Raw genomic sequence first — 24534 nt, forward strand, 5'->3', positions numbered from 1 at the left:
GTTTTCATTCCAATATTAATATAGTGTCACTCCAGTAATTCTGCAATGAAGTGTTGCCCCTTCCCCTTCAATTTTTTTCTTCTGGAAACAAGGGGAGCAATTCTAATCACTTTCATTTCTTAATTTCCAGTGCTGGTGCAACAGACTCAGCTAGAAAGATCTGAATGGAAATATAAAGTTCTTCCAGCTGGAAATGATTRTACAAGGGAGCTACTAATTGCATTTTTATCAAAGACATCTGGTTTAGACCTTGAAATTTTCTTTCCTCCACTGCCCCAATGAGAAACATTTATTAGAAAGAAGAGCAGATGTTTGGACCATGTGATAGTTTGCATATGAAGTACAAAGCTTGCTCAGGTAACATTTAACCTCCTTCTGAAGCAGGGATGAGTCTGCCCATGGCAGAGCCATGTGGACTCTTACCTCACAGACAAATAGATGTWAGAGTCTCATGCTCCTAGAGTCTGTTTTTTTCACCTGTGGTATTTTTGTGACAGTAATCTTGAATCTGGCATGAGATGCACCAGCCCCCTCTCTTTGCTGTGCCAGCAGCATCTGTGACTCAGCACAGCTGCAGCGGTTTCACGGAGTTGAGTCCTGGCTTTGAGGGTCAGTCAATGCAGCTGTGATCCCAGCAGTAAGCACTGGGATGCTTGTGTGTGCAGGGATTGGTGTGATCCCAACTTTATTCTTTCCCTCCAAGGAGTGCAACTGCTGCTTAGGCTCTCTGGGCAGGTGAGCACCACAGCYCTGAGGAGTTAATCAGATGATGAGGCAGCCTGTGCTGGCAGAAAAACCATATCCCTCCTCTTTCAAGGAAAAAGCAGCATGCCAGCCTTGGCTGCCAGCTGAACTGTGCTGTCAGTGGAGGAAATGCAAAAGCATTATGCAAGCAAATGCCACAAATTGTGGGTGAATGACTTGTCAGCCTGGTGGTTGTGGTGGAAGAGGGAATGCTTTGTGTTAGCAGTAATAGTCTCATGTGAATAGCTGAGGTCTTGACTCGAGTCACTGTCATAGACTGTGTTCASCTGCCTCTATTAGTTCTGTCTGTGGGGACGTGACAGAAAAGTAATTTCCCAAACCCTTCTTTTTGTCCATCATCTGCGGATAGAAGTCTCAAGGAGTCACACTGACAGGAGGAGCARGAGAGCATGAGTTCCTCCTGACAAGGGCTCAGTCAGAAGCCATGTTTGCTGGTTGTTTGTGGGCTGCATTCTTCTCCCTTAAGACGCATTACAGTGATAATTGCCTCCTGAAAACTATATTGCTGGTGTGAGACCCAGGGCAGTTCTGGAAGCCTTTGGAAAACGATACTGATTTCAGAAGAGATGTACAGCCTTGGGAAAAGCTGTTCAGTGCAGCAGTTGCTGGATATGTCAGGGAGTAGAGACAGTGACGAGTTAAACTGAAGTGAGGGGAGAATGCCACTTCAGCATCTGTACTCTCCACAGAGCTACGCTTTTGTGAGATACATCTCAGCTCTGCACAAACCACAGTACAAGCTCCTGTTCTGCTTCGGTGTACTTTTCATGTCTGGAGTTAAAACATGGTGTGCTAATGCAATTGGATATCCACCTGTGCAATGGAAATACAGWCCAATTACCGAAATGTTTATGTGAGTGTCAGGGCTCAAGGTGCYGGGCATGGTTGTAAATGAAGATGTTTGGCATTTATTAATGTGTAATTAAGATGCCACATGTTTCTCTGTGCAGGGGTTACTGTCAGCAGCTCAAGGTTGTCATGGGCAGGATGGCAGGAGGCAGCTACCTTCATAATATGTTTGATGTAAAAGCTGGACCTGAAAACTAGCAGTTCAAACTGGAGTTCAGCCATACAGATGGTTTTAGAAGCTTCAAAAGCAGTCAGTCACAAATTCCCTGAACCCAACCCTATTAAATAATGCTGGGGAGTAGTTCTATCTGGAAGGCCCTTGGAGGAGTTGAGGTAAATGGTCCTCAACTATACTGTTTGTGCTATTTAATATGAATTTCTGATCAAAGCAATTCTGCTGGGATTTTACGTAGTGTAAGAGCAGAACAATTTAATTTTGCTGTGTTAAAGTCTGTTATCTCTCCTGCAAACTGGAAATAGTTCACAGCTTCTTGAGTTCATGACTCTAAAATTGCTGAGGTGGGAAATTCAGGTGAATTACGTATCTCTGTGTAAGCACAGGTGTATGCTCAGTGTTGCCTATTGCTCTGCTTCAAATGTTTGCAACTACTGCAGATATGGGAGCATAAAAAGCAGAGATGCATCCCACTATTCTGTGATTAAACATAACACAGTCTTAGTGTCATTCTTCGAATCTGATATTTGTTCTAGTGGCTGGGCAAACTGARTCACAGAATATGCTGAGTTGGAAGAGAACCAGAGGCATCATCGAATCCATCTCCTGGCCATTCACAGGACACCCCAAGAGTAACAYCATGTGCCTGAGAGCATTGTCCAAACACTTCTTGAGCTCAGGCTTGGGGCAATGACCAATTCCCTGGAGACCCTTTTCTAGTGCTCAGCCACCCTTTGGGTGAGAAACTTTTTCCTGATATCTGACTTAAACCTCCCATGACACAACTTCRGGCTGTTCTCTCACRACCTGTCACTTAGCACAGCAGAGAAGAGGCAGGTGCCTCCTCTCTGTTGCCYGTCATGAAGAAGTTGTAGACTATGATGAGCTCTTCCCCTTCAGGCTCCTCCAGGATGAACAAACCAAGTGACCCAAGCCAGTCSTCCTAAAGCTTTCTCTCCAGACCCTTTTATCATCCTCATGGCCCTCCTTTGGATGTTSTCTAATAGCTTAATGCCTTTTTTATAAGGAGAACAGATTATAGTTAAATTGTTGAGCTCTCTGGGTCTAGGTGAGCCACTTGAGTTGTTTTGGGTGTTTTCTGGCCACCATGACTCTTATTTTCTGTGACCCTCTTCTGCTGGGCTCAGGCTACCTGTGTGCTGTGGGATTAGCCCACATCACACCTCTCAATTAAAAGCAGTGGTTCTGCAGGCAGTTAGCACCAGCTCTTGTGATGATACCCAATTTCAAGTTGTCGTAGATTGAAAACATCGTTTTGGAGGTAAAGSAGTTACAAGATGAGATTTTTACTTCAACAGTTGTAGAGGCAGAGAAAAGTTGAAGTGTATCCACTTCCATTTCAAAGTAAATTGAATTCCTTTAAGTTTTGTCAGGTTAAAGCATGTTACAGGTAGGTAGAGGCTGGCTGCTTCGTGGGAAGTATGATGTCTCATAATTCTCAGGAAGTATTATCTCAACAGGAGACCCTCTTCAACACTAACAGGCTCCCATTAGTGAGTGAAAATAAAAGGTCTGGAARTAAGGAGAGGARGATGGTAAGAACAAAAGAAGGTGTRTGAAAGAGCAGTGAAGAGCAAACAAACCTAAAATCGTGTCCTGAGGTAGCTGCTCTCAGTTTACAGGCTGATAGTTATGATTTGTGTCGCAGGCACATCCTGTGATTGTACATCATCATGGGCCAGGACTCAGCTGCCTGTTTTGAATGTCATTACAATGCTCTTAGGTATCTTGTGTTTCTACAACATGAGCATCAGCTTAGATGGATCTGTRTGCAGTAAAGTATGCTGAAGATGTGCCCAGGGGTAGATAGAAGCCAGCCCATGTAGATGAGCTATTTAAAACGTGAATTTCATCTAAAGCATCAGAAGCTCTCTCCAAGCTGTGGTGCTGGAGGCAGSGACCTAATGAGACTCCTTTAATACAGCTCTATCATACACATTAGGTCGTGGTTGGAAAGACAGTCAATCTTTCAARGCTTAAGCAGCACTTTCTGAAAGTGCCTTCAATTAACAGCTAATGACAAGCTTTCTGTAGTGATTCTCTGGTTATGTTGTACAGCCAGATAATGAGAGTGATCACCCAGAGATACTTCGATTTATTTACCATTTTTTATTTCATTGGGAGGCTGATGAATATTTGATCCAGTAATGTTCCTATTTATGCCTCCATAAGTCAAGTGCCTGAGTTCAGCTTCAATCCATCATTGCTCTGATGATTTACATTTCAGATAGATTTTTCCAGCAGCACAGATGTTGCAAACCTTAAATTAATGCACAAAGCTGCCTCTACCCTGCAGAAGATGAAACTATTAGGTAAGGAAAACAATATCTCTTTTGGATGCCTGTCTTCTTAATGATAATGGAATTTAAAAGATCTACAAAGGGCTGTTTCAGCTAAATATCTTATGTCCACCACTATTTGAAAAGAGCATAATGAACTGAGAGTGTTTCTGTGCCTACCCACAGTGTTAATTGAAAGCTGTGAAGACACACAGATAGAATCAGACTCAGGGGACCTTTCTTATAGAAATTTCATGTGAAATTTCTCTCCTATATCTGAGTGTGTTGTCTAAGCTGTCCTTTTCAAGTTAAAAGGCTTCAGTGATAGTGAATTGTATTAATTCTATTGGCAGCTTACAAACCAAATCGAAACCCCAGAAGTTCCCATTCTTACATTTTGTTGTTTCTTTCTCTATTCTCTGTCTTTCTATATGTATTGTGCACAGTTCCAAACCTGAAGGTACCTTAGGAGGAAAGATGCACAAAAGATGCACATTTTTAATTAGCTTTTTAAGATCACATGCTGCTCTTCCCCTTTTTAGTTCCAAGCTCCTTATATGAGTGAGACTCGCCAGGAGAAGAAATTGTCAGAAGTGACAGATTGGTAGTGAGGTGACTCTTCACATTGATCAGGGACATGTGACATAATTGAAATATCGGCTCTCTCTGTGAATTACAGTGGTTTGGATGRTAATAGGAGAGGGTAAGTTCCTGGGAAAATTAACTGAGCAAAGAGCATGAAGGCATTCACAAGCTAATTCTGGAAAAACAATTTGCTGGGAAAGGAAGATAATAGGATGAAGACGCAAGCCTGTATTCTGCCACCAACATTTAAAATATCTGATGAATGGTCTGGCAAGTGAGACTGGTGATTTATGTGATTTTCTTCTTCATTTAAAATGGTTGCAGGAAGGGACCATATTTCACGACTGTAATATAGTGCTGGAACTGCAGTTCCTTACCACCTCTTTTCCCCCCTGCAGTGTAGTTTAGGGTGTAATATTGGTCCTCATTGCTTTCTGGTGCATGCTSTCTAATGTGTTCTGTAGAACTGCCTGTATGAAGATGCTCTTGTTGCATGAGACAGAACCCTGGAGGAGGACCCAGTTCTCCTGCTCTTGTGTTTAGCAGCTTCACATCTCTGGATCTCAATTTTCCCAAATATAAAACAGGGCAAAATGATTCAGACGTCTCCTGCAAAAGCACTATGAAAGATTAAAAGGGTGGTAGAAAAACTGAGACACAGGGGAAAAAAACCTAGCATCACTGCAGGGAACAGGAATGAAGCCAGCTGTGCAGTGTGGTGACAGCAACATAAAGGCAAACAAAGTTCAGGGGGATTAAAATGCAGGCGAAATACTGTGAAGCCRTACTAGATTAGTAGTATGTTGCCTGGAACATGGTGTGTGTTTCTGCTCGGCTATCCTAGAAACAGTATTTTGGAATCAGGAAGAGTTTGAGGCATCTGTAACAAGAAAGAAAGAAATGRTGAAAGTACTGAGATCGTTTCTTCCTGAAGCAGCGCATCGGGGGCGTGCTGTGAGGAGGAAAGCAATGAGAGGGATGGGGAAAAAAGAGATAAAGGGTTAGTAGGTACTTGAACTCCTGCTCCAAAACACGAGGTATTAAGGACTCTGTAAGACTACATGATGCTGATCCCAAAGCTGAGTCAGTGGGGTGAGGGGGAAGAGGCTGAATTGTGAATCCATTCCTGCAGCYTGTGGATCCACTGATACAAGGCTCAGGTTAATGGATGCAGGGACCTACACCAAAGTGGTGATGAACWGCGTGAGAAGGAATAGACTTCCTTTTTTCAGCATGTCTGGCAGGCCTCTAAGTACTTGGTCTGGAAAGGGAACTTCCCCAAGTGCCAGGTCACCCCAGGGCATCCACCCATGGGGTGAGCACAAGTCTTTGGTAAGATGAAGATAAGGATTAGGACTCACTTCTCATAATAACTCCTTACTTCAATACCTCTTGCTTCACTGAGGTCTTCCACTCTCCCAATTCTTGGTGGAGAATGGCTCACAGGCAGGAGGGTGATGCTGACAAGGAATCTTGTAAATAGGCTTTCAAGACAGAGAAAAGGACAGATTGGTGGAGAGGTGACTCTTTAYATTGATCAGGGACGTGTGACATAATTGAAACATTGGTTCTCCCTGAATTTCAGTAGTTCGAATGATAATGGGAAAGKAGTAAGTTTGTGAGAAAATTAACTGAGCAAAGAGCATGAAGGCATTCACAAGCTAATGTCAGAGCCACACACGCACAAGATGAAGAAAGGCATAAGAGCAAAACTTCCCTGATGGCATAGAAAGACATTTTATGGACTGCTCAACAGCATTTGGCAGCACATAGTTTCTGAGCGTTTCACAAAGTCCTTGTTCATCTCTGCAGCCCTGCTGCTAGGTGAAGGGATSCATTACAGATTCCAGAAATTACCAAATGCCCCTAGTCTTTTCAAAATACCTTACCTCTCTCATGATCCTTTGATTACACAGATAACGGCTTGAGACAGACCAGTTAAGGCCAGAAATTCATTTGGGRTTTTCGGTGTAAGATACCTATTTCCTAATCCTTTCCCCCTGCCCCCTTCCTGATTCACATCTTTTCACCTGCTCTAAGTGCAGCTCCCACTCATTTTGGTAGCATTTGRAAGCACTCAGCATGTCACACTGCAGGGCACTGATCCAGTGTTCCAGCAAGGCAGGGAGACCTTATTAGTGACCCTTTGTGGGAAATCTGGTTTTAGAGACTTGACACATTTCTTGTAAGAGCATAAGGGTCCCAGTTCTCTAGGACAGCTCTACATTGTATAATCACAAAATCGTCTTTCTGTCTCTGCACTATGCTCCCCTTTTCCCTGCATCATTTGCAGCTTCTGCAAGAAACCACAAACTTGAGCTTCTGTTCTTTCCATGTGTAACCCTGATTCATCTCCAGCATAGGTCTATGCTGCATTAGCAAGGGAAAGGGTTTACAGGAGTATATCATTAAAGACTGTTTTGTAGCACACAGGCTGCAGGGGCTCAAATTAGGCTGCAGTAGCTGTATTTGAGAGCTTGGAAAACTAGTCCTGATATTTTCCTCTAATGTCTGTTCCCTGCAGTTTTRAAAGAGAAAAATGGACTACAAGAAAACCCCAACATGGCCTGTCACAGCATCACCAGCATGGGTCTGGGCTCTGTCTGAGCACATTGCTATGTGTCACCATCCTTACTGTGTTCAGGTCACAGAGACAGTCAGGTTCCTAAATTCATTCATTGAAGGCTTCAGGAGCTTCACTCAAAGTTAGTCTGGGGTCACCTAGAGAAGTAACAGCAATGGTCAGATGTTGTCCTTGCCGTCTGTGAGCCCTGGCAGAGCACTGCATGGGAGGGTAAATCGTATCACTAATGTCTGACAACTGTGTCCRCCAGTGCTTTTAACCATGGGACCTTTCACTGTCCCTGTTCTGTCTCTTCCTTCTCTTCTGAGACCTGTTCTTTTAGGAATATCATTCAGTCATTTGTATTTTCCCTCCTGGCTATCTGGTAATCCATCTTTCTTCCATCACCTTCTCCAGCCAGCTCTAGTCCTACTGCCAGATCCTGCTTTTCCTCCTTTCTCACCCCCTGCCGGTCCCCCTGCCCTCATCATCCTCAGCCTTGGGATGCATTTACAGAGAGGGATATYGCTTAGAGGGAAGGGCTCACTGTAACCAAATGATTTCCCAGCACCCCACCTCAATAAAACAAAATAGTGTCTTTTYAGAATTATATACAAATAGGTACATATTTCAAATTAGGCTAAGAGAAGCATCCAAAGTGCAAAATTTCATCCCAAAGAGTAGACATTTGGCTACTGAAAAAAACACTCCAGGTGCCAAGGTTTGGGCAGTCAGAGAGCAAAACAGGCAACGCCCCCCTCCCCATGGCTCCCAGTAGTCTGCCTTCCAGCAGAGCCTTAGGGAGGGCCAGCACAGGGTCTTGGAGCTGTGTCTCCACAGCAGAAGGAGCAGCAGCCTGGAGGGAGCTGAATAAAGAGCAAGGGCTTGTGAATGTGCCTGCGCCTGTCCTAGGGAGCAAYGATGGTGCACTCACCTTTTCATCTCCATTCCCAGCTCAAACAGGGGTCTGGGTTGGGTTTTTGTGCGTGCAATGAGCTTCCCCGACCTTCTGCTTCCACATCACGCAGTGCATCCTCCCATGCTCCACAATCTGCTGCAGCTCCTCGAAGGGTGCAGAGACAGATGGCTTGATTTCAGCTGATAAAGGGGCTGCCTTGAAAGAAARGAGGTGGAAGCTGTCTGGTCTGATATCTCTTTCTGGTGCTGTCAGCATGAGGTGAAGGAGACAAGCTGGAGCTGGATGGACACCAGCTCATTCCAGGGAGCATGGAAGGGAAACAAATTCCTTTAAAAAGCTCTTCTGCTGCTGCTAAATGGTGTCWCTTGCCTCTATTTCAGAGACCTTCTGCCAAACCTAGATTACCTCAAAGTACGCTCTGGTCTTCGCTCAGCCCGCTGTGCTACATGAAAGATGTAGCTAAAATATCTTCAGACCCTCTCAGGAGACTGCCAGGGATGTGGCTGACGTTTTGTGTGCTGCTGACTTTTAAACTCAGTGTGGTAAATTGCTAACCAGCCTTGTCRCTTCCCATCCACAGTGCTGGGCAGTGTTGCAGCTGTCAGACACCTTGCTGAGCCCAGCCCCTGTGGGCAGCATGGGGCTGGCAGGCGATCCAGGACCTTTGCAGTGCACAAACTGCAACCCTGCAGTAGCCAAGGAAATTGGGAGCAAGCTCAGTAAATAGTGGAATTAAAAGAACCACCTCTTCACYGCTGGTAATAAAATTGGATTTTTCTTCAGGAACCTCAATTTTGCACTTTTTTTTCAGCACTGGGAGGGAGGAAGTATCCCTGCCCTTTGAAGACAGAATAATTTATAAGCCACTTTTATAAAAATCAGTGATTTCTCTTTAAGTCTGCTTCTGTGCCTTTGTCTCAGCTTTCTTGATTAGTCACATAATGAGGATATTTCTAATACAAATGTGTCAGGGGAGAAGGGAGCCAAACATTGCTTTATCAGAAGAGAATCTCTATCCCTCTGGATGCTAATTAGTCAYGGAGATACAGGCGTGTGGGGCGGGGGTGAGGCGAGCTCTTATTTTAGAAGCTGAAATTATTTGTGCCCTCAGAATTCCTCCGGCAGGGCTGGAATGCCATGCCAAGGTAGAGAGCACCTTAAGATCTCCCCTGGCTTTCACATCYCTGCCCCTCAGATGTATTTGCCGTGCTGCTGTTCTTGCTGCTGTTTGCAGGGTTATTTCTGTCGCAAGCTTGGCTAAACAGAACCTCTCTCCTTATAAATATGGAAATCTGATGGTTGAGCTCTCCATCTCTCGGGACAAGGAAAGAGCTGCTGAACTCTGAGGGTGGTAGCTTTGTTTTCTCTACCAGTGCAGAGAAACCAGCACTAGTATTCTTTTTATTGCTAGGATCCATCCACCTTTGTAGAATGGCCGTGTGAACTTTCAGGTCTTCCTCCCAGTAGTGGTCTGAGCCAGCAACAAGGCTGTGTCAGAGTCTCTGCTCTGTCCAGGCTGAACTGGTACACACTGCTGAGATCCCCACCTGTCTGCAGTGTGGCAGATTAGTTGGTGCATGAGCCTTGAGCAGCTGCACATCTTTGGGGTTGTGTTGGAAAAGTCTGTGGTTTTTGTATTTGTTAAAGAGCTTTGGATGCCACTGGCATCCGTTATGGTTCCTGATAAATCTCTTGAATCACAGAACATTCTGAGTTGGTAGGAACCCACAAGGATCGTACAGTCCAGCTCCTGGATCTGCTCAAGACAACCCCAGAAGTTACACCATGTGCCTGAGAACATTGTCCAAATCCTTCTTGAAATCTCACAGGTTTGGTGCCATGTTTGCCTCCCTGGAGAGCCTGTGTTCCAGAGTGGTGGGGTCCCATAGTGCTCTTTGGGGCTTTGTTTGTATCCTCCTTACAGYCTGTCACCTTTGCTGGGTGGAGACCAGAGACAGAGAGCCTGCAGAGCCAGACACCTTGCTCTCTGGAAGAAGGGAGATTTACTAGGTGCACAAGAGAGGCAGGATGAAAAATTATTATTGGAGAAGGAGCGAACAGAAGAAGCAATCCAACAGCTCAGAAAAGGGTCTGAGGGATTGGATTAAAGGTGCRAGGGATATTCCAGAAGTGAAGAACAAGATTTCATTCATCACGCTTGTATAGAAGTTGAACATGTAAGAATCAACTGCCTTTCAAAAATAAAAACAAAAAACCCAAACCAACTGGAAAAGAACAAGTGAACCTGGATTTGTGCCAGTAATAGCTGTGACATTGAACCACTGATCAGAGCCCTTGGTCTGTTGAAAGGTGTGGATGTGGAGCCATCCCAGCTTTTCCAGCTATTGTTCTTAGTGCCAGAGACTCCAAAAGCTTAATAACATCATATTTGCCGTGCTGGATCCAATCAGTGGCCTGTGGAAGCAATTATCCAATCTCCAGGACATCAGTGGGAGCTAACAACACTACAACAGGSCTCTCCTACTGTCATTTGTATCGTGCCAGGTCTTTTTTTTTGTCAGAATATATCATTTCTGCAGTGTCTGCCAGAATCAACCAAAATTTTTAGTGTTTCCTTCTGGCAAACTTTAATTTAGTCTTCCATGTACTGCTGGGACAGCCTAGCTGGCTGTGGAGAGGATCCATAAACCACTCTATYTATGCTGACAGCCACACCATTTCATGGTTTCATGATGGGTCCACTTGTCYTGCACTTCCTCAGCCAGTTTCTCTAGGTGCTAGGGTTTCCATGGGAAAACAGTTCCCCAGAGCTGTCCAAGGGAAAGAGGCACAATTCCCCCGAATTGTCCATGGGAATGAAGCACAATTCTCCTCCACCATGCAGAAGAGTCTGTGAAGGTCTTCATTTGAGGTTGAAAACAGCTCTCTTTTAGAAAACAGACTGTTCCTCGTGGCAAGGCTCTGTTAAAGCCTTAAAGAAGTCAAGAGGGAACATAAACCTGAAATAAGCTCTAAACAGTAGCCAGTGGGCATGAATTCAGTCACTACAAGAACCTGCCATGATCTCTTGTAATCAGCACTAGGGCTGTGCAATTTTCCATAGGATTCAGCTGCAATGTGCAGCCAAGAGCCTGGGCTCCTGTTCCTGCCTCTGTCCTCCATACACTCTGTGACCTTGGCTCTGACACATTGCTCARTTTTTTAATCATTTTAAGGGTATGCTAATGTCAAGAGTTGAGGTTTAAAGAGCAGTTGTAAAGTTGTATGGTTTTTTTTTTTATTATCCTGGTTTGGCCAGATGCCAGTTGCTAAACTGGCTCTTACAACAGCTACCAAGAATCTGTGATGCTTTAGCGCCTTGAATACTCATGTTGCACCTCAGAGCTGTGGCTGTATAATCAGAGGTACAAAGGGAAAGGTGTAATATCTTCAAGTATATATCCTTTACAAGGAAGGAATTATTTTGGTATTGAATCATCCAGAAATCATATATCGGTTAATAGCTGGTTTTAAATAGCTATTGCATGGCAGCCACTTGGCAAGTGCTGCAGGCAGTGCAGAGTGCAGTGTGGCATTTCTCTAATTTGCAATGTTAATGATCCAATTTAAGTCATGTAGAGCTAGCAGAAGATACCAAATTTATAAATGCATGTGATAATAGAGATGGCTTATGTGTGTGAGAAGAGCCTGGAGGGAAATATGGTGTTAAATATACACTATGATGATTGAAAGGAAAGGACCAGGGGCTGCTTGTGCTGCTGGTTTCTCAGAGGGAAATCTAACAGAAATCATGTAATTACTCCCGTTTTTCTTCTTTGTCCCTCAAATGCTTTCCTAAAGTATTTGGTCTAGTTACTGAATTGGTGCTTCCTCTGCTACTGTAGACTCCCAGGATTAGTCATACATCATCATCTAAAAAAAAAAAAGGAGTTTCTTCCCTGTGCTGCGAATGTCATTTTTGATTAGGGAAAACAGACTTCTGAAACATCTTGTTCCCTTTCCACAGCTTATGCCTTTCTGTTTGCTTTGTTTTGTTGAGCTTGGATGTGGCAGCCCTTCGGACAAGCCTTTCATGGCTGGGGTTCCAAGGGAGCATTACAGGCACTGCAGCATCCACAGGGAGACTGGCACTTCTCTTCTGCTCCCATTTGAAGCAAAGCAATAGTCTGAACTCGTGGTTACCGTCAGTGAGTTGAGCTATCCCAACTGCAGTGTACACAGCAAAAAGTCATTTTAGTGACATTCTGTTTCAGTTTAATTAATAAGACTAGAGGTTTTAATCATGCAGCAATATTAATACTGCTGGCTTCCAAACTGCTGAAATAAAATGGTTTCAAATACCAATTTGTCTTACAATTATTAACTAAACAGGTTCAAAATCTGGATCTTATAGTAGATATTGCAGGCCTAATTTGTTAAACAAGATCTGTTCAGTATTTGCTCAGAAAAGAAAACTAGCAATGCTATAAGTGGTGCATTGGCAGTGCTGGTAGAAAGTCAATAAACAGTTGTTGTTTATTGCTTTGTTGAAACTGAGTGAGTAGCTATCAGAATGTTTTTCAGTACATCAGTCACTGTGTCGCCAAAATGCCATTTATTTTGACTTTGGTACAGGGAGGGTGGTGGTGCTGAGATGAACAGTTACTKCTCTGGATCTGACAGAGTGTACATGTTGATGAAAAGTGACAATCATGTCTTCCCAGGAGCCTTCTGCTCTGTACCCCATGTGATTTTGGAGTTCATTCAACATGGCAGACTTAGGAAAAAGATTGTTTTCTTCAGCTCACACAGAGAGAAGGTGAAGGTCAGCTATATCCATTGGCAGTGGATAGGAGAATTTGGAGAACCTCTCTTCCAGGATAGACTGGTACGATTTTGACTAAGTAAGTCTGCCCTAGAAGCAAGTTCTTCTCCTGTTGAGACAGATGGGGAAAAGGACCTAAAAAGACCAGGGATCTTCACAGTTTGCACCAAATTAGGATCAGTCTGCCTGAAAATCAGATCAGCTCTGTTGACTTTCTGTGTGACATCAGTTTCTAACCTGRGTTTACAACAACAATTCCAAAACTTCATGAGGCAAATGTACAGCTCCTTAGCCTTACCTCTGTAGTTTTCTATGACATTTCCTTGTAACCCTGCTGAAGTTTTAGATAATGATTTCTTACTCTTATGAGCAGAAACATGAAAAAAATTATACACCTTTTTCTCTCTGGGAGCCTTTTCTGTATCTAAAGATACTATATCTATATATATAGTTATTATATCTGTCCTTAGTCTTTCCCTTTCTACTCTGAGCAGCTCCATTCTTCCAGCAATGTTCTGGGGTGGTTGTAGCTTTTAGCTTTTATCCATGGGGGATTACATCTCCCTTGAAGAAATGGGGTCCAAAACTCCTTAAGCTGAAGTCTGAGAAATAAAGCATTTCTGGTTCTGTTCCTGCTGTACATCACTCTGTGACACTTTCCTTTCTCTTGCTAATATGCCATTAGTACTGACCGTAGTTCATCTATATGGTGGGTTTGGATTGATCCCCTATAAAACTGATCCCCTATAAACTTGAGCCTTTGCTTTAATKCTGTTTCTTACATAGACATCAAACYATGCACATCTTGGTTCCCAGTGGTTTTGTTCCTGGTGGATTTTTTAGGCACTTTATGTTCATAGATATTTTATGTCTATATTGCAGTGATATGTAGAAGCTACAGAGGTGTGCTTTCCAAAACACTGAGATTTTACATACCTTTTACATACCCACCTGTACACATCAGAGTCCCCTCCCCAGAAGCTTTCTGCCTACCACCAGATTTCTCAGGAATACCTACCGTGGCACAGCTTACRGCAGTCTGCCAACAACATAGGATTTTCTGTTCCCAGAGCAGAGAGAYTGAAGGTATAAATATTTATTAGCAGCACAATGTTCGAGCTCAAGAGTCTGAGTGATAACATGGGAATCATAGAAACTTCTCCGTGACCCAAATGTGCTCCCTGTATTCAGGGTGCSTGTGGTTTCTCACTTGTTCTTCTGCTCACTAGGTTAGTCCCTCATACACAGAACATCTATCCGTTTTTCCAGACTCAATGTTTGATGTAGGAAAGAAACAAAATGCTTGGATTTGTCCTTCCCTGTTAACATTTGTGTGCAGCATGYAATCCACATGGGAAGCTCCAGAAAGCAGATGTCTGCTGAGCTGCAAGCATTTGCTGTAAGCTGTCACACACTTCATGTGYTGGTACCAAGACTTCCAGCAACTTTTAAGTAGGGCAGAAGACAGCAAGCACATCAYTGGTGGGTACTGCAGAGAGACAAATTAGCTGGATGATATTCCTGATCAGTTGGCTCATACTGATTCAACTGATGGTGGTCAGCCAGAAGCCTCTGAACTATGGAGAGAAGTGATGGTGAAACCCTGTATACTASGGCTTTCTTTGAGATTAGAGGATGAGGGCGATTCATGCCCCTCTGCTTTTATCCAAAGAAAGMAGTAGACCTGCTTTGGTGATCATAGAAATTCCCACAGACTAGGAGAACACTTTCATAAGAGCTGTAAATATGACTGATTTTGAGGATAGGAAGAATGGGCAGATAGAGATTTCTCTAGTTGCAGAGATGTTTTTGAGGTGCAGCTGAAGACCATAGAAACTGTGTGTGCCTACTCCCTTCCACATGCACTGTGGTCCCCAAGGATTTACTGAGTGGAAAGCTGAGCCTTGTTGAGCTTGCAAGAGGTCAGAAATCTTGACTGTGAAGGAAGGCAAAGAAAGCTGTGTTTTCCCAGTTGCCGCAAGGGTGAGCTTGTGCAAAGTATCCAGCTCCATTATGGTGTACTTTTCTGGTTATTTGGGGCAATTTCCCCCCATACTCAGTGTGGGTTTTTGGARGAGGTACATAATAAGAGTAAAAGGCTGTTGAGTTGATGCTTTCTTATTAAGTACTGCAAAATGGAAAGTGAATTAAAAGAGAAAAAATAARAAGCCTGCTGAGCTTGCCATCTTCCTTAAATCCCAGACTTCAGTTTAAAGTGTTTTCACCTTCTCTCTGTGCTCCTGCATACTGATGATTCACAGCGCTCCTGCTCCACAAAGCTTCACTGGAACTAATTTCTGATGTTCAGAAATGGCACATGGTACACACACTRTGGGACATGGCTGCTCCTAGCAGGAGGGCAGTTTTCAAGATCCTTTGTGTCGAGCCTATAGAAACAAACAATCCAGTAAGAAAACTCCCCACCGTTCGAATGCTGTGATTGTGCATGCCCAATTAAGCTGTAAGCATGTGGGGAGAAAACTTTGATTAAACTCTGGCCCCAGCCAAATGTTCATGCAGTGCCCTGATTGAATGTATTTTTCCTTAGGAATTAAGACATACGGAGGCCTCAGGAACAAAAAAAAATCCCTTAAATGTATTAAATACCTTTAGCCATCTAGGCCCTGCAGCCACTCCTCAGCACTGTGCTTTTGTTTGGGAATGTTGTGTTGTCCCCAGCGAGCAAAAAGAAATCACATCRTCTGGCCTGGGACCAGTCACACCATGTAGATGAGATTTTGGTGTTGGGGGCAGACCTGAGTGTATTGGTCTAGGGAGGCTTGTGAAAAAGAAAAAAATTGCCAAGTGAATTCCAATAGCAAAAGCATGCATTGGGTCTCAGTGTGCTCTTAGGCATTCACAGGCMAAAGGCTAATCAGTCAAGTAAACGTTTCTCTGGGCAGTTGAGCTGCAGAGAGAGGACTGCACCCATTCAGTATGCACAGAAGCAGAGCATGTTCATTTAGAGACAGCTCCTGCAGAGCTGGCGTGGGAATGCTGCTGTTTTCTCAGTGGGTATTGTTACTATGGAATTCTGTGTGCTGCTGCAGAATGTCTGTGAAGTGATGGATGGGAAATATGACAGTGCCTTGCCACTCCTGATAGATACCCACTGGCACTGGAGACACTGTCCCTGGCCCAGCTCGGTTCCCTCTGAAATCCATTTCACTCTGGAGGGCACGGGCCTGGCTCATGCAYTGGTGRTCAYACAGTCTGATGGTGCTTGTGATCCCTGTGTGCAAATCGTGGATCTCTTGTGCAGCTCTAACATGTGCTGCTGGTGCTGAAAAGCATCGTGCCAAACCTTGTGGAAGAATTCCTAGAGCTGATTCTGCTACCTTGTCCTGCATTGTTCCCACTTCCAGTGTCAGAAGTCCCACCAGCTTGCCAGGCCTCCTCTGTAGACAGTGGGGAGAGGGAAATGCATCTCCAAGGAYAGATACGTCTCCTTTTAAGATGAGAGTCTTAGACAGAATGGAAATAATCACTTTGAAAATCATACTCATTTCCTCTGGAGGCCTAGGAAGCCTTTTCTGTGTGTTTGGTCTAGAGCCCATTTTTGAGATTTCTCCAGCTGAGTCTGCTGGTCCAGGCTCAGAGTTCAAATCTTCAAAGGCACCTCAGAACAGTTCTCTCCTCCCTCTGTTGATGCAAATGCATGTCTAATGTCACGGTCAGGTTACCTACAAAGGAAAAGCTATTGTCAGCACATCAGCTTGCCATGAAAAGTAAAGGCTGGTTTGAACTTAGAGTTTTAGCATGATTTTAACAACATGAACCTGGGCTAGTCCAGGCATGGCCAGATTCCTTCTCTGCCCTGTGAACTTTGGCTCTGAGCTCAGTGGACTCTCTGCGGGACTGCAGCAGCACAGGAGACAGTATGTGGCTATTACACTATGTCATTTCCCATAAGGTGTCTACTCCCATGCCTTCCTGCAGCCAGCAGATTGGGGCTCCAAGGACTTGCTTATTGTGCTCAGCAGGAACTAGGAAGCGTCCAGGTCTTGGAGTCATGTTCCTTACAAATGGCTGTATCCTGCCTTTTCCCAGAGTGGCAGAGAAAAGAATCTCATCCAGGAAGTCTGGACTCAAGTGGTATCACTTAGCACCTTAAACATCCCCCATGGAGAGATTCTAGCATGTCTGACAGACAGACGTGTCCTTTGTGTTATCTGGCCATTCCCATGTGTAGAAGCCCAAAGATAAGGGAGCTCATGTGGATGTCTCAAACACTGATAGCTTGATGGCTGTGGAGCCAACCAAGGGTTGTTGGTACTAGCAGCCAAGGATTGTTAGTAAAAACACAGTGAGAATGAACAGAGTGTAGCTGGAGAAGGGGTCATATGGAGGTAGAGCAGCTCTTTTATGGGGCAAATATCCTTCTCCCGGCTCCTGGAGATAAACACAACACAGCACAAGCATAGGAATGAGGTCAAGTAGCAGGCATGGGCTCTAGGGGAATATGGAGACCACCGAATACCCTGAAGCCTYCAACCTATTTCCAGAAAGGTCTGAGAGAATKGACTGCACACAGCAACTAAATTACAAAGAAATTTAAAAATTTATGTCCAGTGCAGGAAAACTTATCTATAAAAAGGTGGCCCCAMAAAGTCCTGGCACGTGTGCAYCCCAGGACCCTGCAGACCCCATCAGCTGGATCAGCGATGGAGCCAGGACTGGTGATCTCTCTTTTTCTCTTACTCCCTTTCTCCTCCTCTTTAATTCATCTCTCTTTCTCTCTTCCCTTTCACCTTACYCTATTATCCTGAACCCGCTCCTGTGTGCTTCATAGAAGGGCAAGGACTAACGTACCAATCTCGTGCCAAGTTGCAGTTTACTAACAGAACCTTTTTTTTGTGGACCCTCTCACTTCCGACATTCCTTTTGTCCACAAGCATCTACAAATCTTAGGTGCTGCCTTCCCCTGAATAGTGAGAGGCCCCACCATGATGATCTTTTCCTGCAGCTTGGATTCTGATCTGTTTCCTTCATCTGGGCACGGTTAAGACCAGATCCGTATTCCAAAGATACCACATTAACTGGTCTGTGATTTATGCCTAATTGTTCTCCTGGAGATGGGGTTTTTGGTTTGCAATCTTCTCTTTTTGAGTAGCCATTGAACTGCTGCATTAGAGGAAAAGTGCAGCAATGACTGCATTAGAGGAAAGCAAAAGAAATTGTCTTTTGTTCAGAATTGTCCTTCAATGTGAGTTCTGGTAAGCACCATCCATTATGAGTACTGTCAAAGTCCACTGGGTAGTGCAAAGGAGCTTGATTTTGATAAAACCCTATGTATGTTATTTAACCAGTTTCTGCCAAGGTAGAGCCTAATTTAAAAAATCACTTCTTATCAACTAACCACAGTGTATTGGAAAGAGCTAATGTGCACTGCAGAGAGAAAGCAGGTGGAAGAGTAGCTCAACAAGTGATTTTTTGTTTGTTTGTTTGCTTGTTTGTTTTTTTTTTTTTTTTAAATGGGAGTGAAGAGTGATGTTACCTTGCTTTGGAACTCAGAGGTTCTGCTTTGTGTACAGGTGTCATTGCCAAATGGTGAGTTGCATTTTGCAAGAAATTGTACACAAAGTAAAAACTCTGGAAACTGAGAGGCAATATCAATTCACCAGTTTGGAATAGTRTGCTAGTATTTAGTTTATGATGCCTTGTTCCATTTCTTACAAGKGATGGTTTATTCATATATTGCACCTAGTACTGAATGTTTACTTTGCCTGTGAAGTTCTACCTATGATCTATCCAAATTTACATACACATGGATGTATGTGTATGTTCAATTTAATTTCTAACCTCTAGGTTAGAACATGTTTGAWAACCAGTTTAAATTTTCACTATGGTGCTAAGTGGAGAGAGTTCCAACAGGTTTGCGGTTTGCTGTGAGAGGACTTCAGATATTTTTAGCAGGGGTAGAACTGCCTGATTTGGTAGTTTGTTTCTCCGTTAAGGTCTTTGATGTGCTTTACCATAGATTTCAATACATGCTATCTGCCAGTAGGCAGGAGTAGACTGTGTTTGGGGAGATCTGTTTTTCAGGAGGAAATTTCAGTGACAGTGAAAGGTACCCTGCTGACAGATCTTTCCTGTCAGCCATGAAATAGGTCCCAAGAGGGATCAGAAATTGAATTCTGCTACCCGTGTAGCCCTCATTCCTTCCAAGCTGGSTTTCACACAGACCTGGTCTCAAACTTTTTAGTTTTAAGTTTAAAGTTGACTGGTCCGCTTGGAATTCATCTGAAACTGTAAATGTGTTTCATGCAACAACCCAAGGAGTCATYGCATGAAAATTATTCAAGACTACTGGCAGTCCAGGCTGAATTTGAACTCCTGACCCACCATCCATATTGTATTCCTAGTGTCATTCATTATCTAAGCCTGATAGTGAAATCTGGTAGTTCCAGAGGTACATTTAACATMCTAAATGTGCTTCCAAATCTCAGTGTTTTGCCCCTGAGTTTCAGCATTCAAAACACCAGCATGTTCTCTGCTCCCTCTGCGTGTGAAGGGGGTGGAGTCGCCTAACAGCCACTCAGAGATGAAGCTGCAGAACTTTCAGCTAAACCATTCTGTTTTGTTTCTCTTCTTTCTTAACAGGATCCAACAGCTGCCGCTATTTCGGACAGAGATTGTGATACGAGAGAGGGAGAGACTGTAGCCATGAACTATAAGCCATCCCCACTTCAAGTGAAATTAGGTGAGTCTTTGCTGATGGAGAGTGAAAAGACTGAATCCAAGGCCTGAAATGTAGGATCATATGCAGGTCTCTGTGCATGTGGCTGAGCATGCCAGCTCGGCTCAAACAGCTCACAGAGCAGTTTTATCATTGTGATTCTGCTGCTGTGATTCAGGGAACTGACCTACAAACATGTAAAGCCCCTGTATCTGTGGATGTGGTAAAGGAAGGAAGCTATGCCGTAAAAGCAAAGCGTAGCTCTTTTAAACATACAGTTTTTTTGTTCAGCTGAGATCAAGGTTTGGCCAGATAAAGAATGAAGATAATATGGAGGGATTGTAAAAAGAGAAGCAGAATAGCTGCAAACAAAAGGGAAAGGATCAGAGTGTTGAGACACTACCTGGAAAAGGCAGAGATGTGTTACTGTGAGRTGGAGGACTTTTAAGTCTGTACAGGTTCTCATACAAATACTCATGCTATTTCTGAGGAATATTTTTTAAGCTCTGGAAGCAGAATCATCCTGTTACCACAATATAGTGGTTCCTTGCATACTTACAAGAGGACAGCAATCCACGCATGCCTGTCTTGCCACCAAAACCTGAGCAACTATTTTTTTTGCCACACAGCATCAAGAAACTGATGACAGACAAGTCAGAGGAATGGTGTGCTTTTTGCAAAGAAATGGGAATCTAAGTGTGGAATATTTCCCACTAGGAGAAGGAAGCAGTCCCCTGGCTGTCCTTCACATCAGCACAAGTGAAGTTGAGAGGATGCTGCTGAAGCTGATTGAGGGTGTCTATGCAAGGCATGAATACTCTAAAACCAGTGGCTGCTTTTGAGGAACTGGCAGTGAGCAGCAGTATGTGTTAATGACAGCACAATTCATAGTTTGGTAAAAGATTATTACCGCCAGYATGCCATATGCCACCAGGATCCTTTTTCACTGCCAAGAGAGTTCTTTAATGTTACTAGACAGATAATTACTACTGCAGTAGTTGTTTTGGATAATTTAACACCAGGAAACAGGTTAGAGAGCAATTGATGCTATTATTGGTGAGTCTGCGATATTCTTGGCCTTTCCASGCAATAAAAATATCCTCATGAGATTCACTAACGTGACAGGAAATGGTACTTTTTTAGACTTGACTTTGGTAAGTCATGAGAGCATTCTAGGATATCAGATGATTGAAAATAGATTTGGATTCAGGGTAAACATGACTTAAATGGAAAATAATTTGAAGTAGATCCTTAACAAACCTCAGTATTACAAATGAAGCCATTAGAATGAGAAACTTGGTAAGTCAAAATACATCAGGTAGTGTTGAAGGAGAAAGTATCAGAAGAAGGACATTGGTAATGGAGTTGTCCAACGGTCATTTTATGTATATATTCATAAATGACACTTAACAAACAAAGCAGGAATCAGCAAAGAAAATTTAGTAGAGCTTATTTGGGAGACAAGAGTGCATTAAAGACTCAGAAATGGCATAGAGGGAAAAACATGAAAACTTGAATAATAGAAAAGAGAAAAATATAGCAAGAGAAACTCAGTCTTCTGTAAACTGGTATTTATCTGGAGATGACTACATCAGTTGATTGGACRGTTACTAATTATTAAAATCGACTAACAGATTAAAATAGGTCACAGTCACACTTTTGCAGAACTTACCAGTTCTTTTTTCGGGGATCAGATAGAAGAGAATTATTAGCGTTTTCACCAGAACTGCTTTTCCACATAGGAAAAATTCTATTTCATTTAGCCAGTGGCTGAGCGACATAAAGAGTCAAAGGGAGCTGTTGGAAATGTTTGAACAGATTTTGTAGTAGATAGAGGCATCCTGTTGCCAGGACCTCCTTTCTAGCTGGTGTTTMCACCCAGTGAACTCAGTGCTGACCACAATATGCTTATGAAGAGAATAGTGGGTGAAACCTACCTTGCAGAGGAATTGTCCTGCAAGGCTCACAGGCATCTTCCTGCCTTGTCTCCARAGAGGTCTGCTCCAACACCTCTCTGGAAACAGTGTGCCTCTTTAATGAGGTGAACACATATCAAGTGGCACTTGGATCGGCTCTCTGCTCTTAGCCATACTTAGGAGAGCTGTAGGTTATCTGAGCCAAAATGAAACTACTAGCATTGTCTGTAGCCAGTCTAACAGGCCTTTAATCCACACCAGCTCCTGCTGTTCTTATTCTTAAAATCTGCCCAGCCTCTGCAATTTTCTAGCAGCTTAATCATTGCATCTCCCAGCTCTGGCCCTCTTTCCTCTGACTAGATTTTTTCATCCCTTCTGCATTAAACATATCAGGGTTGTTTTTAATCTCTTTAAGGCTAGAAAAAAATTTAGGTGGTACATARAAGTTTAGTAGCTTAACTGGCAGAGCCATTGTTGGGAATGGTAGTAACTAGGGTTTAATCCTACTGCAGGTTTTCCATATGGATGGTGGCATTTTTCACTGTTAAATCAGAGTCAATTGTTCAAATGTCAAATGTTCTGATGGAAGGTTGATAAATGTCATTTTTCAGTTTGCGAAGATTCAYGTATAAATCTGTCGTATGTGCTTGGTGGAAGCTTGGTTCAAGTGAGCTCAATTAAATACCAACCCAGCATGAATACAACTTTTGCTTCCRGACACTGCAGTGATTGAAGTGTGATGGAAAGAGCGTGAAAACTGCACACACTGCACGCAKATTTATCCTGCTGCCTGAATGGTCCTTTCCTTGGCTGTTTCTTCCCCTCTAAATAAATACATTTAGCCACACATTGTCTTAAGGGGATCAGTTAGATACAAGAARAACTTCACACGGGTCTTACATTTATTGTGATTTCCTAAAGGTTACACCTGGTTTATAAATGGAAGAGCGCTTGATGCTACAGTCACATCAAAAAAGGTAACATCACACCAAGGAGAAATAAGATCTCCCAGTTCATAATTTTAAACCCTGATATTGATACTGTATCCATATTAATTTTCTATTTGTTACTTTTCTAAAACCCACTTTGTCTTTCTGTCAGGAGCTGCAAGGCTCTGTGATGCTTCTTTCTTTCTTTCAGATCATTGATAAGGAGACTCCTGACAGCATGGGTTGGGGGCTGGGTGTACATTAGTGCTTAGGAGATGTCTCCAGCACATCCTTATTAGGAGCCATATCCAGATGGAGCACATACCACAAGCCTTTTGAAAACAGAAGAGAGTTATGATAAGGGGAGAGAGAGGGACAGAATAATCCCCAAGTGTAAATCTCAGGGCACCACATCCACTGGAAGGCAACAGATCCTCCTAGGATTCCCAGAAGATGAGATATTATTTTAATGAAGCTTATGCCATCTGCTTTTCTGTTTTGCATTTTTAATTTCCCTYCTCTGGTCTGAAATCCCTACCCAGACAGTGTGTCTGTCTTAYCTAGTAGTCAGTGACATTAATTTGTGTTAAAACAGAATGGGCAATGCRGAAATGGGTTGGAGTGCTGCAAAACAAGCAACAGGTGGGATAAGGAATGTGGCAGAGGTGTCTTTATCAGCACATCCACCACACTGGGAGCTTGGCAGTAAATGTCCTGCATGCCTGTTTACAGATGAATGTGTGGTAGAGAGACAGAGACACTCACACCAGCCTTCAGTCTGCCAAGGTGCCTGTGGCCTTAGATGCAAATCCTCTCCTTGGACTAGATAGGAAAAAAGACACTTGTTTTTGGAAGGTTCCTCAAAGGGGTCATGAAAGTATGTGAAAACTGAGTCTAAACTAGAGAAACTGAGTCCCACCTAAGGGAGTTACTGGAATGCTGTTCACTTAGACCAGGCAGGACTGTTAGGGTTAAACAGCGGCAAAAACACCATCATGAGGACACAGAGAATGGCATTCCCTGGTGTSCTTGGCTTGGGGAAAACTAATTTGTGACTGAGCCCCATCTTGGTGGAGATTGAAGTGAACAGAGGAGATAATCCATTTGGGGACAGAGGCTGATGACAGGTTTGTCGTGTTAGCTTCTACCTTGCAGCTTGCTGCTGTGCATTCATGGCACATATTGAGCTGCTGTGTGATCAGGGAGGAATAATACCAGGCATATCAGTCAGAACTACAAAGCCCTCAGGGTTCAACTTAACAAAATTGGTGCATTTCTGGCTGAAACTGTACAGAAGGTCTCTGATCCCAGTAAACTACAGACTGCCCCATGTGGCGTCTGAGATTGATCTTTCAATTGGTTGTGGGTATTTAACCCCTTCTCCTGGGATAGGGTGTGGCTTCAGAGCTTGWTTTAAAGCTTTCCATCCAAGAGCCACGAAGCACACAGCAGAGCAGCCCATGCCAGTGCTGTTCAAAAGGTTGCCGTGCTCAGAGATCCCCTTCCAGCACTGCTCTTGCCTCAGGTCAAGATGCAGAAATGGCAAGTGCAGTCACAAACAGAGCAGGCAACAAGCATCTTGTGAAGGCTCAAAGGCTCTGTGTCTGCCCGCATCTGTGGCTCCTTTTCTGCATCATCGCTTCTCAGTCTGCTCCAAAACKTGTGACTTCTAAAGCTTTTCATACAGAAAAGAGAATAATAAAGGGGAAGTTGAAGTAGACTGGACAGWTCAATGCCATTAGTGTATCATTTTGTCAGTATTTCAAGTACTGTACTATTCCCAGTTGCTCTTCTGTAACAAGGTGATTAATGCTAATTAGGTACAGCAGCTGTTGTTTCTGGGAGGACGCTCTGTAGGTAAATTAGGGAAACACTTTATAAAAATGCTCTAACTCTTGAGCTAGGTCCCCAGATTCCAGCTCTGTTGACAAACCTGCAGATCTTCATATCTGTAACTGTTTGCATGGCGACCTCAAGTGATATCATTACCTTAAGTGCAAAAAGCCATTTTGCTCCCCTGGGATCCCCCATTTCCTTGAACACAATCTGTGCACTGTGCAGGGGGAAGGGTGGGGTAGAAGCCAGAGAG

The 24534-nt window shown here is 43.5% G+C and overlaps 1 protein-coding gene across 3 annotated transcripts in view; it reads left to right on the top strand.

Moving 5' to 3' along the window:
* The window catches only part of FAM219A (family with sequence similarity 219 member A), a 91825-nt gene that overhangs the window by 33736 nt on the left and 33555 nt on the right, over positions 1 to 24534 (top strand). For all 3 annotated transcript variants that reach the window (XM_057369631.1, XM_057369633.1, XM_057369634.1), the window contains exon 2: positions 19525 to 19624. In XM_057369631.1, the coding sequence (XP_057225614.1) occupies positions 19525 to 19624 (100 nt within the window). The remainder of the gene's footprint in view (positions 1 to 19524; positions 19625 to 24534) is intronic.

This window comes from Malurus melanocephalus, unplaced genomic scaffold (genome assembly GCF_030028575.1).
Source record: "Malurus melanocephalus ecotype Western Australia unplaced genomic scaffold, MMel_1.1 scaffold_113, whole genome shotgun sequence".
Taxonomy (NCBI): domain Eukaryota; kingdom Metazoa; phylum Chordata; class Aves; order Passeriformes; family Maluridae; genus Malurus; species Malurus melanocephalus.